Raw genomic sequence first — 23,964 nt, forward strand, 5'->3', positions numbered from 1 at the left:
GTAGACAGAGATCACAGGACACTAGAGAGGAGCGAGAGGTACAGAGAACCCTGGAGATCTGCAGAGATCCCCTCTTGGGTATTGAGCAAAGTAATAAACAGTGCATGTATGCTAGGAAACTATCTGAAACCAAAGAAAAAACCCCATTAAAAAAAGGAGAGGAAATCCTGCCTGGTGCTTCCACAGCACCAGGAAGAGTGTTCATTCCCACAGTCAGGCTGAAAAAACTCATACTTCTCAAGACAATGAATAATCAGAAAGGTATTGCCTCAGGAGTAGGGAATTAGCCCAAATCATAAAAGCAACATAGGAAAAAGTCAAGCTGTTTATATGTAACTCAACTGTACCTCAAAATAAAGCTCAAGAAGATAAGTGGAGGCATGGAAGATATTTTTTAAAAACCAAATTGCACTTGTAGAGATGCAAATTACAATGTCAAAGATGAAAACTAAATTAGATGAAAATAAACACAGATTAACCATCACAAAAGAAAAGATTCATAACTTTGAGACATCAATGAACTATGGAAAAAAATCCAAGCAGCTAATATATAAGCCCCCAAAGAGGGAGGAAGAGAGACAGAAAAAAAATGTGAAGAAAAATTGGCCAAAACTTTCTAAACTTAATAAAAACTATAATCCCACAGATTCAGAAAGGATATGGCCAGGAGAGAAAAAAATGAAAGCAAACTATTATAATTATACCATATATCAGAACTATAACAAAATTATACCATATATGATGTGGTATGATATTATTTGAAGGTGCACTGTGATAAATTCAAGTCATATACTATATATCCTAAAGCAACCACTAAGATAGCAAAACAAAGAGTCATAGCTTATAAGTCAAAAAAACAAACCCAAAAACCTGAGATAAAACTCAGGAGCATCTGTAGATCAATGGAACACAACAGAGTCGAGAAGTAGAACCACATGTATGCAGCCAACATATTTTTGACAAAGGCACAATGGCAAATGCAGTGGGAAAAGGCTAGCCTTTCTGATGTATGATGCTGGAACAATTGGATGTCCATATCCAAAAAAATGAACTTGAATCCATACTTCAATTCATACAAAAATATGAACTCAAAATGGATCACAGACCTAAATGTAAGACCCAAAACTGGCTGGGCACGGTGGCTCACACCCGAAATCCCAGCACTCTGAGAGGCCAAGGTGGGCAGATCACTTGAGGTCGGGAGTTTGAGACCAGCCTGGCCAACATGATGAAACCCCGCCTCTATTAAAAATACAAAAAAGCTGGCAGGGCGTGGTGGCTCACACCTGTAATCCCAGCACTTTGGGAGGCCAAGGCGGGTGGATCAGGAGGTCAGGCAATTGAGACCATCCTGGCTAACACGGTGAAACCCTGTCTCTACTAAAAATACAAAAAGTTTGCCGGGCTTGGTGGCGGGCACCTGTAGTTCCAGCTACTTGGGAGGCTGAGGCAGGAGAATAGCGTGAACCCAGGAGGCAGAGCTTGCAATGAGCAGAGATCGCGCCACTGCACTCCAGCCTGGACGACAGAGCGAGACTCCATCTCAAAAAACAAACAAACAAACAAATACAAAAAACAAACAAAAAAATACACACACAAAAAAAAGCTGGGTGTGGTGGCACACGCCTATCATATCAGCTACTCAGGAGGCTGAGACACAAGAATCACTTGAACCTGGGAGGTGGAGGTTGCAGTGACAGTGCACTCCAGCCTGATTGACAGAGTGAAATTTTGTCTCAAAAAAAAAAAAAAGACCTAAATCTATAAAATTTCTAGAAAAAAAGCATAAGAGGAAATCTTTGTGACCCTGTGTTATGCAAAGACTTCTTAAATGCGATACAAAAAGCAAAATCCATAATTAAACAGATAAATTGGACTTCATCAAAATTAAAAACTTCTGCTCTTCAAAAGATACCATTAACAGAATGAAAAGTCAACAAAAAAATAAAAAATTAAAATAAAAAAAAAGAGAATGAAAAGTCACAAACTGGGAGAAAAAAATCCCTGCAAAAAACATAGCTAATAAAGGAATAATATCAAGAATATATCATATAAAGAACTCTTCAGCTTTGCACAGTGGCAGCATCATAGCCACCAATGAAGCACCGCATAATGTATGCTAAATGTGCATACATTTATTACATTACATACATTACAATGGGATACATAAAAAGGCCTTAAATTTATGCAATGGTCCTACCTTTACACTCCATTCCAAGTTGTTCAATGAGCAACATAAAATTCTTGTAACTAGAGTGGGGCAGCTCACAATCCTCTGAGGCTGTTTCAGATGACTGAGTTAAGTCATCAACATCATCCATAGACTGTATTTGGTTTTTGACCTATGAAATAAATAACACTGTTTCAAAATGTCCCCAGAATATTTATAGCACATACAGAAGTGGTAATTATCCATCTTTCTATATGAGCAAAAACACAGGTATTTCTTAAAAAGAACTGATTTTTGTTAAAAGGATTTATTTATCAATGGCTAGTGCTTCTTAATCACTTTTTCAAAGTAAATGTCTTTACAACAAAAGATTCTCTTTTTTTTCATTTCATGTTTTTTTTTTTTTTGACATTGGGTCTCGCTCTATCACCCAGGCTGGAGTGCAGTATCGTGACCATAGCTCTCTGAAGCTTCAAACTCCCAGGCTCAAGCAATCCTCTCACCTCAGCCTCCCAAGTAGCTGGGACTACAGGCATGCTCACCACGCCTGGTTAAGTTTTTCTTAATTCTTGTAGAGACAGGGCTCCCACCATGTTGCCTAGGCTGGTCTCAAATTCCTGGAGTCAAGCAATCCTCCCGCTTTAGCCTTCCAAAGTGCTGAGATTACAGGTGTGAGCCACTGTGCCCAGCCCACTTTATCTTTTATAATGTATTTTTTTAAACAATAATTTTGATAATTTATTTTTTACAGTACCTTGTTCTTTTCATTAGATGTTTTCTTAGTAGGCCTAAAAAAAAAAATACCTTTCAGGCAAATAGTAAACATGTAAAATGCAAGGAATATCTAAAACTATTGTTTTTTTAAATAAAAGCTCTGCATTTGTAATTTATTTACCCTATTCATAAAGTTTACAGGAATCTTTTTTACAGGTAATGTAAAAGATAATAACTTTCTACAAGGGGTATTAAACTATATACAGAAAAAGTAAAAGTAAGGGACAAGAAAAATATACTAACAATATCATAACAAACATATTTAGATCAAGCTTCCTGACAGTCAAAGCAAAACGAAAACATAGTGTTACTTGCATTATTCAATAGAAAGAAATATACCAGGTTTTTTTTTTTGCTGTTGACCTTTTCAATAAAAACAAGCTTTTACTGGCACTAAAACCTATTTGGAATATATTACTTAACACCCTTACATGATGGAAACCCTTTTTGAATGACGATATTAGTTAGCTTTTTTCAGGACTCACAATGCAGGTACTATGCATTATCCTAAGCACTGTACATATATTAAACTCATTTTAATCCTAACAATAATTCTGTGAGGTTGATAACATATTAGGTATTTTATAAAGGAAGAAAGTAGGCACAGGAAAACCAAGTAACTTGCCCAAGCACATATAGCTGGTCAGTAGCAGACCCAAAATTCAAACCCAAAAATTCTAGCTCCAAAACATATTTTGCTGTGCTGTGAAAGTAATATTTATTTTCAAGTGTTTTTAAGTGATATGATAGCAGATGAATCTATATTTTCATTCTATTTCTGGTTATAATTATAAATAATTTCTGAATCTTGCAAATATTTTTAAAATAAAAAGACTTTAAATCTAGCCAATTTGGAAACCTACTTTCAATAAGCTCATCATTTATTTTTTCTAAAGAAATTCATCAATGTTCATTCATTCATCTACTCAACTCTTTATTCATGCATTCAAAAATACTTATTGAAGCTGGGCGTGCTGGCTCACACCTGCAATCCCAGCATTTTGGGAGGCCAAGGTGGGCAGATCACTTGAGGTCAGGAGTTTAAGACCAGCCTGGCCAACATGGCGCAACCCTGTCTCTACTAAAAATATAAAAAATAGCCGGGCATGGTGGTGTGCACCTGTAGTTCCAGCTACTTGGGAGGCTGAGGCATGAGAATTGCTTGAACCCAGGAGACGGAGGTTGCAGTGAGCTGAGATCACGTCACTGCACTCCAGTCTGGGCAACAGAACAAGACTCTGACTAAAAAAAAAAAAAAAAATCCTTACTCAGCATACATGTCAATGACACTATTAGCATAAGGCAACATGGTTTTTAATATTTTAGAACTTTATAATCTAAAAGTAATAGTCTGTGATAGATTGTCAATAGTTTAATTTTCTACTGTACATAAACAAAATCCTCCCCTTCTCCCCAGAATCTAAACAACTATTAAGTTAATACACCTGATCTTTTAGTCTTACAAAATCACAGCTGTTCATGATACTACTGTCAAAAGTACTCTGATATCTTCAATTATCAAGAAATGTTTAAATTCAATTCAGTATGGCCTATATGTTTGCATGTTTATTATTAGATTAATTTTTTAAAATCCATATATGATAGTTTAACTTTAAGATCATCATTGACACATTCAATTATATTAGAATATTCCATTTTTGAAAGAATTCCAAATGAACAACCTCTTAGCAAAAAACTACATTAATAGAAGTTCTAAGGACAATTAGTTTATTATAAATCTTTAAAAGATAATGGATCAAGCTTTCTGAGGCTTAGACATGCAAACAAAACTAAATTTCATAAGCATTTCCTTCTCTACTGGGTCACTCCCAAAAGCATGCAAATATACTGTAAAAGCTTGCATTTTAAAATAAAAAAGAAAGAAGGCTCCCTTGAATCCCACATTCTTCTTCAGTTACCACCCATTTACCTATTGCCTCTCAGTCCAAGTTCTCTCAAACGCCATCTGTGCCCATCCACTATAGTCAGGGCTCCATGGTGACCATTTATTGAAACGGCTGCTTGTCAAAGTCACTTGTCCTCATCTTAATCTTTCAGCAGCATGGAAACAGTCGATATTCTCTAGCTTTGGGAGACTACATCATTCTATTTTCAGAAAAAAATTACTACTAACCTTCCTCCATAGAGAAATAAAGAAATCATAGATTTTACCTTCCTTCATCCTCATCTGTTTCACTTAAACTGCTGTCATCATCCACTTGTAGCAGGCCACCAGTTAGTAAACTGGCCTTCCCAAACACTGGTGAATTCACAGATTCTTTTGAGGTCCGTTTTTCTTTTTCAGTTCTCTTTACTTCCTTCATTTGCAAGGCAGGACCACTACTTTAAAAAATCCATGGGAAATGACAGTTATATAAGAAAAAAGAAAAAAAGAAACAACATGCAGAAAGAGAGTTAAGGAAAAGAAAGAATAAAAAATCCATTAAAAAGCCAATGTTTTCTAGTAATTCTAACAAAGAATAAAAATAATTTTTTTATAAAATTCCAACATTTCCATCTCAATTCATTCACTAATTCAAAAAACACGAATTACCAACAACATAAGAGAAAATGTATATTCCCCGCTTCAAAAACCATAATTTTATCATACCATTATGATAAAATGTGATATGTAAGGTTGATATATGAAAAGATATATCTGAACACAAGGACAGCTTTAAAACAGAAGAGACAAAATAGAGGAGTTCATGAGACAAAAAATGGGAGAAAACCATTCTACTTAGAGAATAGAAGGTGAGCACAGATTAGGCACACGGCATCTAGATGTTTCCTAGGAACTTGAAAGAAAAAGAGAAAGAAACTAGAGAGAGGTGAATGCTACACTAAACCTGAATGTGACAGTAAAAGGCTGGAGCTCATTGCCTATAAACAATGGTCTTTAGACATGGAAGTAGCAATTAGATTTGGGCTATATTTTTTGTTTTGTTTTTAAACATCATAATGTTTCATTTAAATGAAGTTTATTTTAAATGAAGTTTTAAAAATAGCATGATACACATATAACACGAAAGAAGAAATCAGGAAAATATCCTGGGTAGGGGAAAAATCCTTTTAGAATACCTATATGTCATTATATGCAGTTCCAAAATAGCAATATTCTGATTAGTTATGATTTTGTTTGCAAATAAAATAATGGGCTGGTCACGGAGGCTCACACCTGTAATCCCAGCACTTTGGGAGGCTGAGGCGGGTGGATCATGAGGTCAGGAGTTCAAGACCAGCCTGGCCAAGATGGTGAAACCCCATCTCTACTAGAAATACAAAAAAATTAGCCTGGTGCGGTGGCGCAGGCCTGTAATCCCAGCTACTCGGGAAGTTGAGGCAGGAGAATTGCTTGAGCCCAGGAGACAGAGGTTGCAGTGAGCTGAGATCACACCACTGCACTCCAGCCTAGGCAACAAAAGCAAAACTCCATCTCAAAGAAAGAAAAGAAAAGAATTTGGTAACTTTTATAGACTTTTAGCCTAGTTGGATTTACCACCAGAAAAACTGTAATAATAATAATAATAATAATAATTATTATTATTATTATTATTATTGGAGATGGAGTCTCGCCCTGTCACCCAGTTTGGAGTGCAGTGGCACAATCTCGGCTCACTGCAACTTCCGCCTCCCGGGTTCAAGTGATTCTCCTGCCTCAGCCTCCCCAGTAGCTGGGTTTACAGGCGCCTGCCACCATGCCTGCCTAATTTTGTATTTTTAGTACAGATGGGGTTTCACCATGTTTTCCAGGCTCATCTGGAACTCTGACCTCAAGTGATCCACTTGCCTTGGCCTCCCAAAGTGCTGAGATTACAGGCATGAGCCACCGCACCCGGCCATAACTACTTTTTTATGGTCTAAAAACATGCACAAGGATATCACTATCATATACCTACATAATTTACAGAGACTGAAATTTCCCACTATGTTAAGAGTTGAGCATGAGCCCCTAAAAATACCCAATATACTGAAATGTTTACATGGACTACAGATCCCTCTGTGCAATCCCTTGGCAAAATTCAAATTAATTTGAGAGCCCAACATTTGGGATACTATAATAAATATCCTTAGCAACATGTATATATATGTAATGTGTTTATATAAATATCCTTAAAATACATACATTATTTAACATGTTATACATACATTATACATAGGCTTACTGTGTATTACACATCATATATAATAAATGTCCTTAACTTGTGTGTGTGCATTTTTATGTAAGTCATATTTTCCTGTAGAATCTAGTCCCAAAGTGAAGCTGTTAGGTTAAAGATAGGAAATATTTGAAATTTTGATACATACTAAATTATCCTTCAAAAAGGATTTACCAATTTCATTTACCAACAATGTATGAGAATGCCTTTTTTCTCACATTTGCCATCACTGGGTATTATTTTTTAAATAAAATATCAATATGATTGAAAAAACTGGTATCTCATTGTTCGTTAATTTGCATTTTTCTAATTGCAAGGCAAGGTTGCATATCCCTTGCATAGTAAAAGTATAAAATTTATAAATCATGAATATTAGTCCAAATTAGAATTTTTATAGCACAATAACAATTATCTGCTGTTAAATATGCTATCAGCTTACCTAGCATACTCTTTATTTTCCTTCCTGGGAAATTGCTGACGATCAGTTTCTCCACTCTTTCTTTTTCGAATTAATCCATCATCATGATCATCATCATCTTCAGCATCATCAGTAGCACCATCATGTATGTTTGCTGATACTTCCATTTCATTATTTCTGTGTTTTTTCCTTTCTTCTTCAACCTTTAATGAAAGTTTGATACTAAGGAATTGCTATTACTTTATTCAATAATAATTTCTTTGTTTTCATTGAGTTTATCATTTGACTCAGTTTAACTATGGTAACTTTAGCCAATAAAAATATTTTCTGCTTACTCTAATGGGATCATTGTATACATAATTGTTATATAATTATCAGCTATTATTATAATTTTATCAACGAAATTTTTGTAAAGTCTGCTTCATTTCTGTTTGGGTAAAACTGAATTTTCCAAAATTTCAAAGGCTCTTCTTAATTTTGTGCTTTTATTCCCATTCAATCTTCACTATCTACTATGAATTTTCACCCCATTTTACTGGCAGAAACAGTAAAATAAAAAGACAAAGACACAAGATGCATCTTCTTCTGCCTTTACCACCTGGATTTTACACTACGCAGCCAGATTTAGAGGATGTGACATCACTCCAGGAAGAGAAAGGAATCTTTCCCCTTTCTGCACTAAGATATTCTTTTCCCCAGTGTCCTTTATAATTCTTTTTTTCGTTTGGATCCTGGGATATCAGCAAAGTGAAGGTGCTCACTGAAATACAGAAACCAAAGTTTGCCACAACATAAGGAACAGAGTGAAACTGCTGAGTTGCTGGTGTGGAATTCTGGAGAATGAGATGCTTCCCAAATTTCACATTCAATAACTATAAAATTTTATAGCTGGAGGATATATAGTATAAGTATTAATTATCTAAGTTAACCTCATTATCTACTGATTAAATGATCCATCCAGATTAAAACAAGAAAGATTAAATGATCCATCCAGAGCTCCTAAAGTGGCATTATCTAGCACTTTATGGCACCAAAAGAGATGATATAACTCCATAATGCTGAATCAGATAAATTACCAGATAAATTCATCAAATTAATCAGATGAATTAAGTGTGACACTGGCAAAGTAATTTAATGCCATAGCAGGGTGTGGGAAGCCTCGTCTACTTTTACTTTTAAAGAAGAATATTGGCCGGGCGCAGTGGCTCACGCCTGTAATCCCAGCACTTTGGGAGGCCGAGGTGGGTGGATTATGAGGTCAGGAATTTAAGACCAGCCTGGCCAACATGGTGAAACCCCGTCTCTACTAAAATACAAAAATTAGCCGGGTGTGGTGGTGGGCGCCTGTAATCCCAGCTACTCAGGAGGCTGTGGCAGGATAATTGCTTGAACCCAGGAGGCGGAGGTTGCAGTGAGCCGAGATCATGCCATTGTACTGCAGCCTGGGCAATAGAGTAAGAATCTGTCTCAAAAAAAAAAAAAAAAAAAAAAAAAAAAAGAAAGAAAGAAAAAGAAGAATATCTGCAGATTATTGTTTATCTTTAAAACTCAATGTACAGAACTCAGCTTTCTACTTTGGAGTTAAATACTAAATTTCTGACTGAGGATTTATGCTACTGATAGGGTATACATGCCCAAACTTATCATACTTTATTAAACAACATAATGTAAAGGTCTGGTTCAACAGAAATATTTGACTGGTGTTTTAAAAAATATGTGAAAGTACATGTATTTGTTGTCAAAAATCTTTAAATTGATCAGAATGGAATTATAAGTTCCAACAGTTTGAGTCAAACAGATAAGCTTACACACATGAAAGCACATTAAAAAGATCCCTTTGGCTGGGAATATTTGTTAACAATACTCAGGGCTAGATACATTTTTATATCTCTTCTCAGTCACTGCTTCTTTCCCACTGTATTGCCATGTTGTTGTTTAAATAAAAGAAATTCGTCTTTAAGAAAATAGGGAAAAAAACCCTAGCACTTATTACCTTTCATAAGGCAATTTCCTTTATGCTTATACTGGTTCACAAGGTCACATGGTATATGGCTAAATTAGTTTCCCAGTCCATATGTCACTTGGAAGACTGACAGACTTCTTAGGTTGATTAAGGATCAAAGATTTTGAGAATGTTTTCCTTAACTCTTGTTACTTAGATAGCAGAATAATACCTATTTCTAAACACAATTACATATTTAGGTAACACCATTTTATACATGAGCTCTTCATAAGCAGAAAATCAGAATGGATCAAATAATTGATAGAGAAAAAAACAAAGAGTAGCAGCAAGCAAACCTCTACCTCTTTTTGAAGTTGGACTTTTTCTTTCTCCAAAGCCTGGAACTCTACTTTTAACATGCCTATCTCATTTTTAAACCTTTGCATATCTTGCTGTAATTCTTCTTTTAGAGATACTTTTGATGTTCTGTCACCACGTGGTGGAGAAGACCTCACATTTTCTAATTCAGGTTCCATGCTTTTATAGTTATTAGCACTGCAATGATCATATAATGGCTTCTGGAACAAGTTCTGTATTGGTTTTGTTTTCTTGTAAGCATCTGTACCAGCAGAAATACTATGCCTTTTTATGTGAATCATATGATTCATCTCTTTGGAGCAGATCAAATCAAAAGGTCTTTTTGGATCACTATACTGAGGCACACGTCTGATGTCTAATTTCCAATTAGTGGTATTTCGGTTCATATTTTTTGTCTTATCAAACTCTTCTTTCATTACACCTGTAACTACTTCTGGGTTCCTTACTTTTTTATTTTCTGTATCATTATAAAAATTCTCATCTGTGTTAAAAACATGTTCAGTGTCTGGTCTGTTAACATTTTCATGGCCTAATTTATTTTCATTTAAATAAGGCTTAGAAGATGACTGGCAAGCATATTCTGGGGACCCAGAGTATGAAGGAGATGAAAAGCCATTTTTGAGACTGAGTACTTTTTGTTCAGGCAATGTCTGGAATAGTACAGAGACAGGAGAATCTTTTTCATCGCAATCAAGTATATTATTTGTCAAAGAAGAAGGTATTTCCTTTAAGTTTGTGCCTCCTTTAGAGTTATCATGTAGTGGCTCTTCCCCAGGAGAAGCAGTAATTTTGTATTTTTCGCAAGTTTCACCACAGCTCTGCTTTAACTCATTTGTGATGAGTTTTAAGTTATTTTTCCACTCTGATTTGCCTTGTTTGGTCCACATTTCTTCATCGTTTTGCACACAAGGAAGTCCTGAATATACAGATACATCCTCTCTATCACACTCCTTATTCAGTTCTGGTTCTTGAGACATCTTTTGCAGACATGAAAGTGGACGATTAATTTGCTTGTTTTGTTTTTCAGATGTCTTTTCTGTCAGGGTGCATGTTTTTAAAATAACTTTATCCTTGAGTAATCAAGTACGGACAAAGAAAAATTAGGAAATAATTAAAATTCAACTATTAAACTTAGTCTATGTTTAGTTACTCCCAAATCACTGGATTGTAACTAAGAAGTAAAAACTAATTTGCCTTAGCCTAAAATAGGAGAAAAACATGAACCAGCAAAGTTAAGTTTATCACTGTTCTTTTGGATTAAACTTAATTCATTATGTGTTAAATCTACCAAAAATAAATTAGCAGATGATTTGTAGCATTATAAAGGCATCCTCATTTTAAAAGATTTTACCTTACCATACCTCAAATACTGAGCCCCTACAGTACATTTAAGTACTTTTTGTAAAGATTTCTAACTGGAGAGTAGGGAAAGTTTAAATTATTAGGAGCCAAAATAAACACCAATCAGAAAGAAAAGGAAACTCTTACATTTTAATTGAAATTACATACCATAATATGGTGTTATGCATCTGTATAGACTATATAAGACTTAAGTCTAATTCTTATATATCCTAAGGTTCATTAATAGTGGATTTAAAAATTCTATAATATTTACTGATTTCCTAGACTGAAATAATCAGAAAGTTATTGTTTATATCCTAACAATGGAAAGATCCCATTCTGAAAGGAATGATTCTCTTAATAACTGCGTTGATTTTCTGACCTCATTCTTTCCCTGAATGTAGACACTGAAATCAAGAGATCACAAGGCAGAATAAATCTTTAACCTTGGAATCAGTGACCAGCAATATAAGAATGTAAATCCTGAACCACTGGGAATGATTACTCCTTTAAGATGAATCCAACTCAGTGGCCATCAGTATTAAAATGTTCATAATTTCTACTGCTTAATAATACGATTCAATATTTGATGTTACCATCTTTATCATATAAGGAAGTTATAAAAATGAAAGAGGAAACAATACTCAGGAAATTTCTGGCTTCAATTCCAAGGGTAAAGATTAACTATAACAAAAATAAAAACAAAAGATTAGCTATAGGTTACTACACATTCTAAGAACATTTTAACTAGTCAAAACGTTTTTAATACTAAATATTAAATGATGATCTATTGATTCTAAAAGGCTAGTCTGAAAGGTAATTTCATTTGGACTATGTTACATCATTAAAGCAAAGAAAACAATATTAAACCAGAAATTTAAAAAAAATATATAATACCTGTGGCTGGTTATTTTCACTTCCTTCCCTTTCTTGCTCTTCTTCTGATGCTACTTCTAAGTCATGTTCAGCTGAAAAAATCCAAATATTTAGTTTAACGAACTACTTAGAACAGTTAGGTAAAAGGTATAGTCTTTACAGAAATAGAAAATAATATTTATTTTATTTTATAAATCGAGAGGGTTTTCTTCTATTTGTTTATGAGACAGGGCCTTACCCTGTCGCCCTAGCTGGAGTGCAGTGGCGCAATCACAAAGTTTCAATGAAGCCTAATCTTTAGTGGAATATTTACTTCTCAGTAAGAAATACTTCTAAGTATCAACTTAATGAGGTATCAATTAAAATTTCAACCATTATCCAAAACTTCAACAAACCACTTGGGGAAACTAGTAACACAAGACAATACTAGGTTCAACCCATACAAACATCTCAAATATTCACTCACAAATTCATTCACCCAACATAAATAAGCTAAACTGTCAGAAACAAAACAAAATTTTATGATACAGTAGGAATATATAAAGTAACACTGTATAATGTTCTCTATAACAGTATCTTTTTAACAAGGCACAAAGAGTGTTGTTCATTATTAATGAATTCCAAAATTACTGCTACTTTTCACATCTTTATCATTGTACATCACGCTCCTTACATCTGAAATGTTTTCTGCTATGTTGACAAATTTTTCTTCATCTTTTAAGACTAAGACAGCTATGTGAAGTCTTCCTCGATTAGAGCTATCTTCCCCCAGATAAACAGGTGTCTCCTTCCTTGGGGCTGCCTTAGTACCTTATCTTTGTACTGTATCTTTTCCATCTGAACTGTATATTATTTATTTATATGTTTATGCCCTTGCTCCCAGACGGTAGGGGACAATCTTTCAAGTTATCTGTGTATAAACAGTCTTTATCTATTTTACCCAATAATTATTTACTGAGTTCCTGCTAAGTTCTAAACACTGAGGTTTAAAGAATGTAAATAAGACCGGGTACAGTGGCTCACATCTGTAATCCCAGCACTTTGGGAGGTCGAGGTGGGTGGATCACTTGAGGCCAGGAGTTCCAGACCAGCCTGGCCAACATGATGAAATGCCCTGTCTACTAAAAATACAAAAATGAGCTGGGCGTGGTGGTGGGTGCCTGTGATCCCAGCTACTCGGGAGGCTGAGTCAGGAAAATCACTTGAACCCGGGAGGCGGAGGTTGCGGAGAGCCAAGATCGTGCTGCTGCACTCCAGTGAGACTCCATCACACTCACACAAAAAGAATGTAAATAAAAGTGTCAAACATGGCTTTTCTAGAGATCATGCCTGAGTTGAGACTTAAAAAGTGAGGTTAGCCAGACTAAAAGGGGTAAAGGGCAGGAAAGGGTAACAGCATGCAAGGTAGCAACAAGAGAGGGAAAGAAGCCTCAAATAGCGTTATATACTTGTCTAAAATACAAGCACCCGAGAAGAGAGCATCACCAGCAGTTGAGCAATCCCAGAGAAAAGGGCAGAAAGGGGAAAGGGCTAAAGATGGAGAGTTAGGCAGAAGTCAGATGATGAAAGCCTTAAATGTAATCTTAAGATGTTTGAACATTTATGCTTTCAAGAGGGACTCAAGGTCCTATTTGCATTGGAGACAGATCACCCTAAATACTGTGGGGAGGATGAATTTCAGGGGCATATGAATAAATAAAGGGAGATGAATTAGAAGACAATATTGCAAAACAAGGATAATGCAGACCTAAACTGAGGGAATGTTTACAAAAATATTTAGGATATAGAATATCAGTACCCAACATAGAGTGAATTTTTATTAAATGAAAAGATGTATATATCTGGGTCCCTGGAGAGTTAGACTCTATTCATTACTTTATAAAAGGTATTAAATGAGAAGTGAAACAATCTACAGGCACTGTTTAAGTTGTTTACTTCATACTTTTTCTGTTTCATGTCTTCCTGTGTTAAGGGATTTCATTTAGGTATTTTGTTTTAAAAGTCCTGCTTCTTGGATCTACTAAGCTCATGAAGAAATGAGAGCAAACAAGCATATATATGTATAGGTGAGTAACTTTGGATTTATAGCTTGCAGTCACTACTCTAGGGGATAACTGATCATCTTCTGTAAAATACAACATTAATTCTACAAGTAAGGGGGAAAAAGAAAACAAAACTATTGGGATAAAAAAATTATATGATTTATTACTGTAGACCAGATCATATGATTAAGGGCACCGAGTTAAACTGGTACATAAAGTAAAACACATTAGATGCAGTTAATCAATAGACTGGGTGTCCTAAAAGAATTATTAATAAAATTGAATTTCATATATCTTTTTTAAATGATAGAGCACTCCTTAAAACAAATATTCCTAGTGAACAACTATTCATTAAAACAAGGTGATAGACTATGTGGACACAGCTGGGGATACACTATAGAGCAAATTCTCAATGATTCCCACTAATACGGGGCAGTCCATTCTATAATATCTGAAGCCATAGAAATTATAAGAAATAATATTTGATTTGGATGGTGCTTTTTTGTTACATTACACGTAGTTATAACTAATACTTGTGAATTCAGAGCTGTAAAAATAAAGCATAAAAACCACATTGTGCTTGAGCAGGGAATCTTTAGATCTCTACCTAGTTTTCCATCCAGTCCCAAAACTCTAAATATAACCCTGGTACTGACTCTCAAGTTTATGCTCTATACTAGCCTAAACAAAATTACTGTCCCTCCTAATTCTCTTTGTGATTCATAGATTGTTTTTGTTAGAGGAAGACTACAAATGCCCTGCTAAAAGGTATTTTGTTCGGTTGTAGGTTACATAAGGAGAATAAACACAAAGTACTTTCGCTAAAAATGATTCTTTTTCTTTTTTCTTTTTTTGAGACGGAGTCTTGCTCTGTCACCCAGGTTGGAAGGCAATGGTGTGATCTTGGCTCACTGCAACCTCCGCCTCCTAGGTTCAAGTGATTCTCCTGCCTCAGCCTCCTGAGCAGCTGGGATTACAGGCGCCCGCCACCATGCCCAGCTAATTTTCGTATTTTCAGTAGAGATGGGGTTTCACCATGTGGGCCAGGCTGGTCTTGAACTCCTGATCTCAGATGATCCACCCGCTTTGGCCTCCCAAAGTGCTGGAATTACAGGTGTGACCCAGCCAAAAATAATTTTTTTTAAAGTTATAACTAGGCCGGGCAAGGTTACATGCCTGTAATCCCCACAATTTGGGGGACTGAGGTGGGTGGATTACCTGAGGTCAGGAGTTCAAGACCAGCCTGACCAAAATGGTGAAACCCTGTCTCTACTAAAAATACAAAATTAGCCAGGCATGATGGTGCGCGCCTGTAATCCCAGCTACTTGGGAGGCTGAGGAAGGAGAATCGCTTGAACCCGGGAGGCAGAGGTTGTAGTGAGCTGAGATCATGCCATTGCACTCCAGCTTGGGCAACAAGAGCAAAATTCTGTCTCAAAAAATAAAATAAAAAATAAAAGTCATAACTATGATATTATGAAGCCAAGCAAAGGTACTCTAGGACTGAATTCTCTGTGCTTCTGTGTTACCTTCTTTGCTTTTTGTTTTCTGGTAGCTGTGATTCACACAGGTCATGGAGAGTATTATTCTCTAATAGAAACTAAGCTCCAATAGTAATCTTTCCTTTAGCTGTTTGTCCCAGTTCTGTGGATGCTGACTGATTTTTGGTCACTGACTGTGATACAGATAGATATTTATCATTGATTTTCAAAGTCCCAGGTCTTTGGCAAGTCTTATTACTGAGGGTGAAACTAGTAGAGTCCCAATCTGAAAACTCTGAAAATAAAGTTTTCACTTATTAGAATGTAAATAATATAGGTTTGACTAACTTTCTTCATAGAAGAAGTCCCATGTCAACCTCTATCCTACAAACACACTACTCCTCCATGGTGAATTGTATTTTACATGTCCTTTACTTGCCATTTGCTCACAGAAGTTTAACTGATTGTCATCTCTTGGATTTTTTTCTGTTTTTATTTTTCAGTATTACTTATTTACTTTGATTAGCTCAGCAATGTCTGTTACCTATTTTGTTTTCCATAAGAGATTTGTTTATTAATAATTAAGATTCTTCAGGGATATGAATTTTTTTATGAACAAACTTTATGTCTAACCATTTGAGGTTTAAATACGGATGACAGTATTGTGTGTGTGTGTTTGTGTGTGTGTTCTAAAGACAAAAACATTTAATAAATAAACTTTAAATAAAAACTTATTACAATGAAATGCTCTTTCCTCAACGCACCACTATGTTCAGAATTTATTTTTTAAGCCTTGGGTAAACATCAGAAATTTATAGACAAAATGATGGCCTTGGCCAGGCGCAGTGGCTCACACCTGTAATCCCAGCACTTTGGGAGGCCAAGATGGGTGGATCACGAGGTCAAGAGATCGAGATCATCCTGGCCAACATGGTGAAACCCCGTCTCTACTAAAAATACAAAAATTAGCTGGGCGTGTTGGTGCGCGCCTGTAGCCCTAGCTACTCAGGAGGCTGAGGCAGGAGAATCGCTTGAACCCGGGAGGCAGAGGTTGCAGTGAGCCGAGATCGTGCCACTGCACTCCAGCCGGGTGACAGAGCGAGACTCCATCTCAAAAAAAAAAAAGAAAAGAAAAAAGAAAGAAACAATGATGGCCTTAAGTGACCTAATTGTTCCCACGTGAAAATAAATCTAGGTCCACACTTGATCCAGAGAGTACACACTGCCATGAAACAAGAAATGAATATATAACAAAAATATTTTCCTTTTTTCTTTATAAACAAAATTGTTGGATTTAAACATTTTAAGACAAGCAAAAGAAAAAAGTAAAAACCATAGAAGTGAAACTTTAAAGGCCATTTCATCATCAAGGGACCATTTATCATTTGACACCTACAAATCATACATACGGTTTAAAACTGTGGTTCTAAATTTTGATCTAAGAATCCCTAGAATCCAATATCCATTCAAGGGTACAAGAGGTCGCATAATGCATAATATATTTGACATTTTCACTCTCATTTTCTGAGAAGTGTACAGTAGACTTTTTCGAAGCTAGGATGTATCGTAACATCATAAGCTAATGGCTCATGTGTCATAGCTCTAAAGTCGATTCAAATGCATGGCTGTATATGCATGTATTTTCTATTTTTCAGTTTTAATTTCTAATATAATACATATCAACAGCTACAAACCACTTAAAGATCACTTTTCTCCTCATTGGTAAGCATGATTTTCATTTCAAAAATGAACTCCACCATGGTTTTTTTTCAGACCAGTCTCACTCTATCACCAGGCTGGAGTCCAGTGGCGCCATCTCGGCTCACTGCAACCTCCAACTCCCTGGTTCAAGCCTCAGCCTCCTGCCTCAGCCTCCTGAGTAGCTGGGGTTACAGGCATGTGCCACCACGCCCAGCTAATTTTTGTATTTTTTAGTAGAGACAGGGTTTCACCATCTTGGCCAGGATGGTCTCGATCTCCTGACCTCATGATCCACCCACCTCGGCCTCCCAAAGTGCAAGGATTATAGGCGTGAGGCACCGCGCCCAGCCCACAGTGATTTTTATGTTTTTTTTTTTTTTTTTTGAGACGTTGTCTCGCTCTGTCACCCACACTGGAGTGCAGTGGTGCAATCTTGGCTCACTGCAAACTCCGCCTCCCAGGTTCATGCCATTCTCCTGCCTCAGCCTCCTGAGTAGCTGGGACTACGGGAGCCTGCCACCATGCCTGGCTAATTTTTTGTATTTTTGGTAAAGATGGGGTTTCACCGTGTTAGCCAGGATGGTCTCGATCTCCTGACCTCGTGATCCACCTGCTTCAGCCTCCCAAAGTGCTGGGATAACAGGTGTGAGCCACCATGTCTGGCCTGATTTTTATGTTTATTATTGTTTATCCGAATGAAGAGAGTTTAATTAAATGTACAGTAATAAAATGGAATACTATAAAGAACTTAAACCAGAGCTACTTGTGTCGAAACGGGTAGATCTGAAAAATATAATGCTAGGCAAACAAAAGAAAGTTGAAGAATGATATGTACAATGTACAACCATTTATATAAAATTCTACGACATGAAAACAAATTCTATGTATTATTCATAGACGTATACATACACAGGAAAATATTTTAAAAGAACATGGGAATGGGAATGATAGCTAATTCAGCATGTTGGTTACCTCTATGCAATAATTTTTAATAGCATAAAAGGACTCTAAAGCCAAAAAGCTTCAGAATTGTTGTTTTAAAAGACTATGTCTACCAAATAGTAATTAAAAATAATTACTGTCCGGGCATGGTGGCTCATGCCTGTAATTCTAGCACTTTGGGAGGCTAAGGCGGGCGGATCACCTGAGATCAGGAGTTCGAGACCAGCCTGGCCAACATGGTGAAACCCCGTCTCTAAAAAAATACAAAAATTAGCTGGGCATGGTGGTGTGTGCCCAGGGAGTTTGAGGCAAGAGAATTGCTGGAACCCAGGAGGTGGAGGCTGCAGTGAGCCGAGATCATGCCACTGCACTCTAGCCTGGGTGACAGAGTGAGACTCTGTATCAAAACAAAAAACAAAAAACAAAAAGCCGGGCACGGTGGCTCATGCCTGTAATCCCAGAACTTTGGGAGGCCAAGGCGGGCGGATCACCCGAGGTCAGGAGTTTGAGACCAGTCTGGCCAACATGGTGAAACCCCATCTCTACTAAAAATACAAAAATTTGCCAGGCGTGGTGACGCACACCTGTAATCCCAGCTATTTTTCAGGTGGCTGAGGCAAGAGAATCACTTGAACCTGGCAGGCGGAGGTTGCAGTGAGCCGAGATCACGCCACTGCATTCTAGTCTGGGTGACAGAGCAAGACTTGGTCTCAATTAAAAAAAAATTTTTTAAAATCCTTCCATCAAATCTGGGGAAAAAAAGAATTAGGAATAAGAAAACTGTGAGCATTTCAAATATTTCAAAAATTTTAACGTACTTCCTTCCAAGGTTAAATATATATTGCAACATTTACCTGCTTTGGATGTTTGTACATCCTTCATTCCTCCTGCTTTATTTGGAACAGAATCTTTCATTTCAATGGTAGGCTGAATGGGTTTTGAAACAAAATGATTAATAAATAATGTATACTTTATACAATATGCACTTAATAATTCAAGATAAAAATATAAAACTTATTACCTTCAAGTGAAGATATCTCTCAGGAGACTCTAAAAACCAAAAGGGACATATAATCAATTATACATAAATATGACAAAGTCAATCATAAATTCATGCAGTGTTAGTATGACCTGAATCATCATGCTTGGTTTGAAAATGATTATGTTAATTGTTGGGATGTCTTTTATTTTGGTTAGGACAGCAACATGACAGAAGTATACTGGAGAAAAAAACAGGAATATAGGTTTAATAAAACATGCAGTTATGATTTGAATGTAAGATTATGTTCCAAGTGACTATAACTAAAATAGAAAAGTGCACATATACCAATGTGAGCATGCTGGTCGATGTGGAGAAAAGTAATCTTTAATTAGAGGAGCAAATCATGACCCTGACAGGAGAAATGTCAAGGCTGATGGTAAAATGCGACAGCATATCTTTAATGCAACACATCAGAATCATTTATACCATTATACTACAAGTATTTATCATGTTCTTCAACTTGTCCTATAATTTAGGAAGCACACAGTTATGATGCCACTTTACTTGGATATATAACTTATTTCTCATCAGAGAAAGTGTTCTGAATTGATCAGCTTGGATATACACTTGTAGAATAACAGTTAACAAAAATACTCATTTTTTTTCCATACCCATGTGGGCTACTGGCATGCCTACATTTCTTGTATCCTCTAGTTTAGCCATCTTAAAGTTTCTTGATCCACTCATGAAAGAAGGTATATAAAACACATCTAAGAAATAATATATAATAAGCTTTCAATATTGAAATATTTATCAAAAGGAAAAAATTTAATTGCCACAGAATTAGATATTAATAACATTTTATATTTCAAAATTAGTGCAGTTTTTTAAAATCAATGCAGTGTTTATTTAAAATAACAATTTTAGTATTCAAGGAATTATTAACTGTAATTTTTTCATTTCTAAAATGTTAGCCTCTAAAGGATTTTATGAAACAGCTATCGTTATCAAAAAGCAACTTTAAGAAAAAAGCCAATGCTTCTATATTCAAATTAAATTCATTTGATTAATATCAATGCAACATGTATTTTTTTTTTTTTTTTTTGATACAGAGTCTCACTCTGTCACCCGGACTGTAGTGCAGTGGCAAAATCACGGCTCATTGCTCCCTGCAGCCTCAACCTCCCAGGCTCAAGCAATCCTCCTGCCTTAGCCTCCTGAATAGCCGAACTACAGGCCCATGCACCACCATGCCTAATTTTTGTATGTTTTTGTAGAGATGCAGTCTTGCCATGTTGCCCAGGCTGGTCTCAAACTCCTGGGCTCCAGCAACCCACCCACCTTGGCCTCCCAAAGTGCTGAGTGACAGGCGAACCACCAAGATCAGTCCAAAGCAACATACATCTTTGATGTCTGATAGTTATAGAAAGGAGATATGAATCACTGTAGTTTACCCCAATTCTAGCATGCCCTCCTGCTTGCAATAATCTCTGGAGCAGAAATGATCTAATCGTCTGTTTGAGTGTAAATGCAATGAATCCATCTGAAATGAGTTCTCTCAAGTTTCCTCATCGTTAACTCCAAGATGACTTAGCTAACTTCTTTCTTTCCTCTCTTTCCCCACTCACGATCTCTCTTCTTTTGCAAAAGTAATCTCCAGATCTGTGGTCTTGATTCTTCCCATTCTATATTCTTTTTATGGAACATTCTCAGCACTTCTTTCCTCTTCATTTAACAATAGTTATCTTATATCTACAATTTCTATTTCTCCATCTCTTTGTTTCTTCTCCTCTGGGAGAAACATGCTCAGAAATAAAAGAAAAATAATGCTTTATTCTGATCCTGTCATGTCTTGAATTATTGTCCAACGACTCTTCTTTCAGATTTCTCAAAAAGGAAGTCTATACCCTTGTTACTCAGAGTGTGGTCCAAGGACCAGAAGCATCAGCATTATGTGAGAACTTACTAGAAATGCAGAACCCCAGGCCTGCTCAATCAAAATGTACATTTTAAACAAGATCCTCAGCTGATTTATTAAATTTTAAGAAGCTCTGGTCCATACTTAGTTTGCTTCCACATTCTTTTATGTTAGATTACCCTCTTGGAATCTGGTGTCAAGTTCCTCCCTGCTATGTCCCCCAAACTGAAATTGTATTGCAAGTCATAAAGTTGCTAGTGGGCTTTTTATCATAGTATGGCTTCCTTGATCTCTCCATAACCAACCCTACTCTCTTCTTTCCAATTCTTTTCTTTTGGCCTTTGAGATACTATCCTATGAAGTAATATTTTCTTTCTTTCTTTTTTTTTTTTTTTTTGAGACAGAATCTTGCTCTGTTGCCCAGGCTGGAGAGTGGCACAATCTCGGCTCACTGCAACTTCCGTCTCCTGGGTTCAAGTGATTCTCATACCTGAGCCTCCCAAGTAGCTAGGACTACAGGCATATGCCACCATGCCTGGCTAATGTTTGTATTTTTAGTAGAGACGGGGTTTCACCATGTTGGCCAGGCTGATCTCGAACTCCTGACCTCAGGTGATCTACCTTCCAAAGTGCTGGGATTACAGGCGTGAGCCACCGTGCCCAGCCTGATGTAACATTTTCTATGACATTAAATTATAGATATGTATGGCTGACCACATATGCCTGTATTCATCTACAGCAGATGAAATGTGCCATAGATGGTCCAGTACCTCCATCCTTGCCTTCCCAACACTGAAGTGGATGGGAAGAGTGGGTAAATTTTGCTCTATTTCTCTGACAAGTTTTGGTACTGGAAGCTCATTTTAAACTCTTCCTACCTTTCTAATACCCTGCTTTTCCATTTTCTAACGAATTATTTTATTTTATCTTTTAATTTTTATTTTTTTGAGATGAAGTCTTGCTCTGTTGCCCAGGATGGAGTGCAGTGACGTGATCTCAGCTCACTGCCACCTCCACCTCCCAGGTTCAAACAAATCTCTTGCCTCAGCCTCCCAAGTAGCTGGAATTACAGGTGTGTGCCACCATACCCAGCTAATTTTTGTATTTTTAGTAGAGATAGGGTTTCACCATGTTGGCCAGGCTAGTCTCGAACTCCTGACCTCAAGTGATCTGCCCGCCTCAGCCTCCCAAAGTGCTGGGATTACAGGTGTGAGCCACGCGCCTGGCCCTAGAATTATTTTATTTTACCACTCTCCATTGCATACACTTGCTTCTTTGTCCTTCATTCACTCCCTGTACTCTCTGCCTTCCTCATTCTCATGTCCTCTTTTACTCCTCTCCTCTTCCTTATTTCCTGGCTCCCTCAGGTCTTAATATATTTTGAAATGGATCTAATAATTCAGTTTCCTTAGTGGCACTAGCAATTTAATCTGTTGCTGACACCTAAGATATACAACTTATCACAATTTTACCTCTCTTTATTCTTACTATGCATTTAATAGGTGATTTTCTTCGGCTATTAGAATATATCAACAGTCATGTTTTTAAATAAACACCGTCCAATGGCTTTTTTAAAATAAAATATAGCTCTTACCTTCTGCTTGTTCATTTCCTATATTTTTTTCTTTTCCGTCTGCAGCCCCAGCTAAAGGATCAACATACTTCTGTGGAAAATTCTCAGAGATACTCTGTTAAAATTAATATCAATAATGAGTTTCAATTTTACAAAAAGAATGAATTGCTAAAGATTTTCTAATCACTTTCAAATATAATATGAATTTCCTATTTTAAAAGCAATTAGGCTTAAAAATAAGATAAGCATGTATTGAAAACCAAAACATTTCAATAAAGAACCTCATATATGCTCACTAGATTAAGCTTATCTTTTCACCTTCAGATGGCTATTGACTCTGCAAACCAAACATGGAAGTCCCAAGGACACATATTAACAGACAAAATATTAACTTACGTGCACAGTTCAACAAGGAACTAATATCAAAAGACCTAACTCTACTTTGTATTCCCCACCAAAAATAAGAGGGGAGCTTCTCTGAAACTATTCCGGTTTGGGAGCTGCCTGATTAAGAGGGAAAAAAAGTGTATTTTAAAAAATAGAATACACTTGCTATAGTACAGCATTAAACATTTAAAATATTTCTAATTATAGAAATATTTAGTGTTAAGATATGTGGCATGATAAGAAACTCTGGAGTATGCCCTGTTAAGTATAAATAGAACACTGCAGAAGCTGCTTCATTTAAGTAAACAATGGCTTAGAAAAATCTAAATACTTTTTGATACAACTTTTACTGATAGGAAAATGGTTGAGTAAAATGAGAAAGCAGTAAGAAAAATTTTGCTTTATGTTATGTCTAAAGAAAAGCAAGGACATACAAGATACAGAATACAAACTCTCCCAATTAAGAAATAATTCCAAAGAAGTATAGCAAGCCTTCATAAAAATAGAAGAATAAGAACATTTATGTATTAAGCATGTGAAATGTGCCAGGCACTTATTTGCACATTTTCTTTTCTATGCACTATAATAATAAAAATGATGGTGATGATGGTTACCCCGCTTCCTGCTTCTTGGTCATTCTAAGATGTTAAGAGCAAAATGATGAACAGATTTGAAGATTGTGCCCTCTCCCCAGAATGCCCTCCTTCTAGCCTTTCAGATGGCTGCTCCTTCTCTTCCTTTAGTTGGCAATCTAAGGTCACACTCAGAAAGATCTTCTCTGACTACAGAATTTCACTCCCATTCTGATCCCCATCCTAACTACAAACTCCCTCAATTTTCTCTAACCTAATACTTTGTTTTCTTCATATGAAGCACTTA

General features: G+C 36.3%; 1 protein-coding gene across 42 annotated transcripts in view; it reads right to left on the reverse strand.

Annotated features, from left to right (window-relative positions):
* ANKRD26 (ankyrin repeat domain containing 26) overlaps window positions 1–23,964 on the reverse strand; it is a 134,785-nt gene that overhangs the window by 76,316 nt on the left and 34,505 nt on the right. For 17 of the 42 annotated variants that reach the window (XM_063780515.1, XM_063780516.1, XM_054660854.2 and 14 more), the window contains 10 exons: window positions 22,720–22,813; window positions 19,879–19,977; window positions 19,247–19,275; window positions 19,080–19,152; window positions 12,081–12,151; window positions 9,827–10,912; window positions 7,544–7,725; window positions 5,117–5,287; window positions 2,925–2,958; window positions 2,201–2,342 (listed from right to left, as the gene is read on the reverse strand). In XM_063780515.1, coding sequence (XP_063636585.1) covers window positions 2,201–2,342; window positions 2,925–2,958; window positions 5,117–5,287; window positions 7,544–7,725; window positions 9,827–10,912; window positions 12,081–12,151; window positions 19,080–19,152; window positions 19,247–19,275; window positions 19,879–19,977; window positions 22,720–22,813 — 1,981 coding nt within the window. The remainder of the gene's footprint in view (window positions 1–2,200; window positions 2,343–2,924; window positions 2,959–5,116; window positions 5,288–7,543; window positions 7,726–9,826; window positions 10,913–12,080; window positions 12,152–19,079; window positions 19,153–19,246; window positions 19,276–19,878; window positions 19,978–22,719; window positions 22,814–23,964) is intronic. The other 25 variants (XM_063780521.1, XM_063780523.1, XM_063780530.1 and 22 more) reach the window with 7 other exon arrangements.

Source organism: Pan troglodytes, chromosome 8 (genome assembly GCF_028858775.2).
Source record: "Pan troglodytes isolate AG18354 chromosome 8, NHGRI_mPanTro3-v2.0_pri, whole genome shotgun sequence".
NCBI classification, from domain to species: Eukaryota; Metazoa; Chordata; class Mammalia; order Primates; family Hominidae; genus Pan; species Pan troglodytes.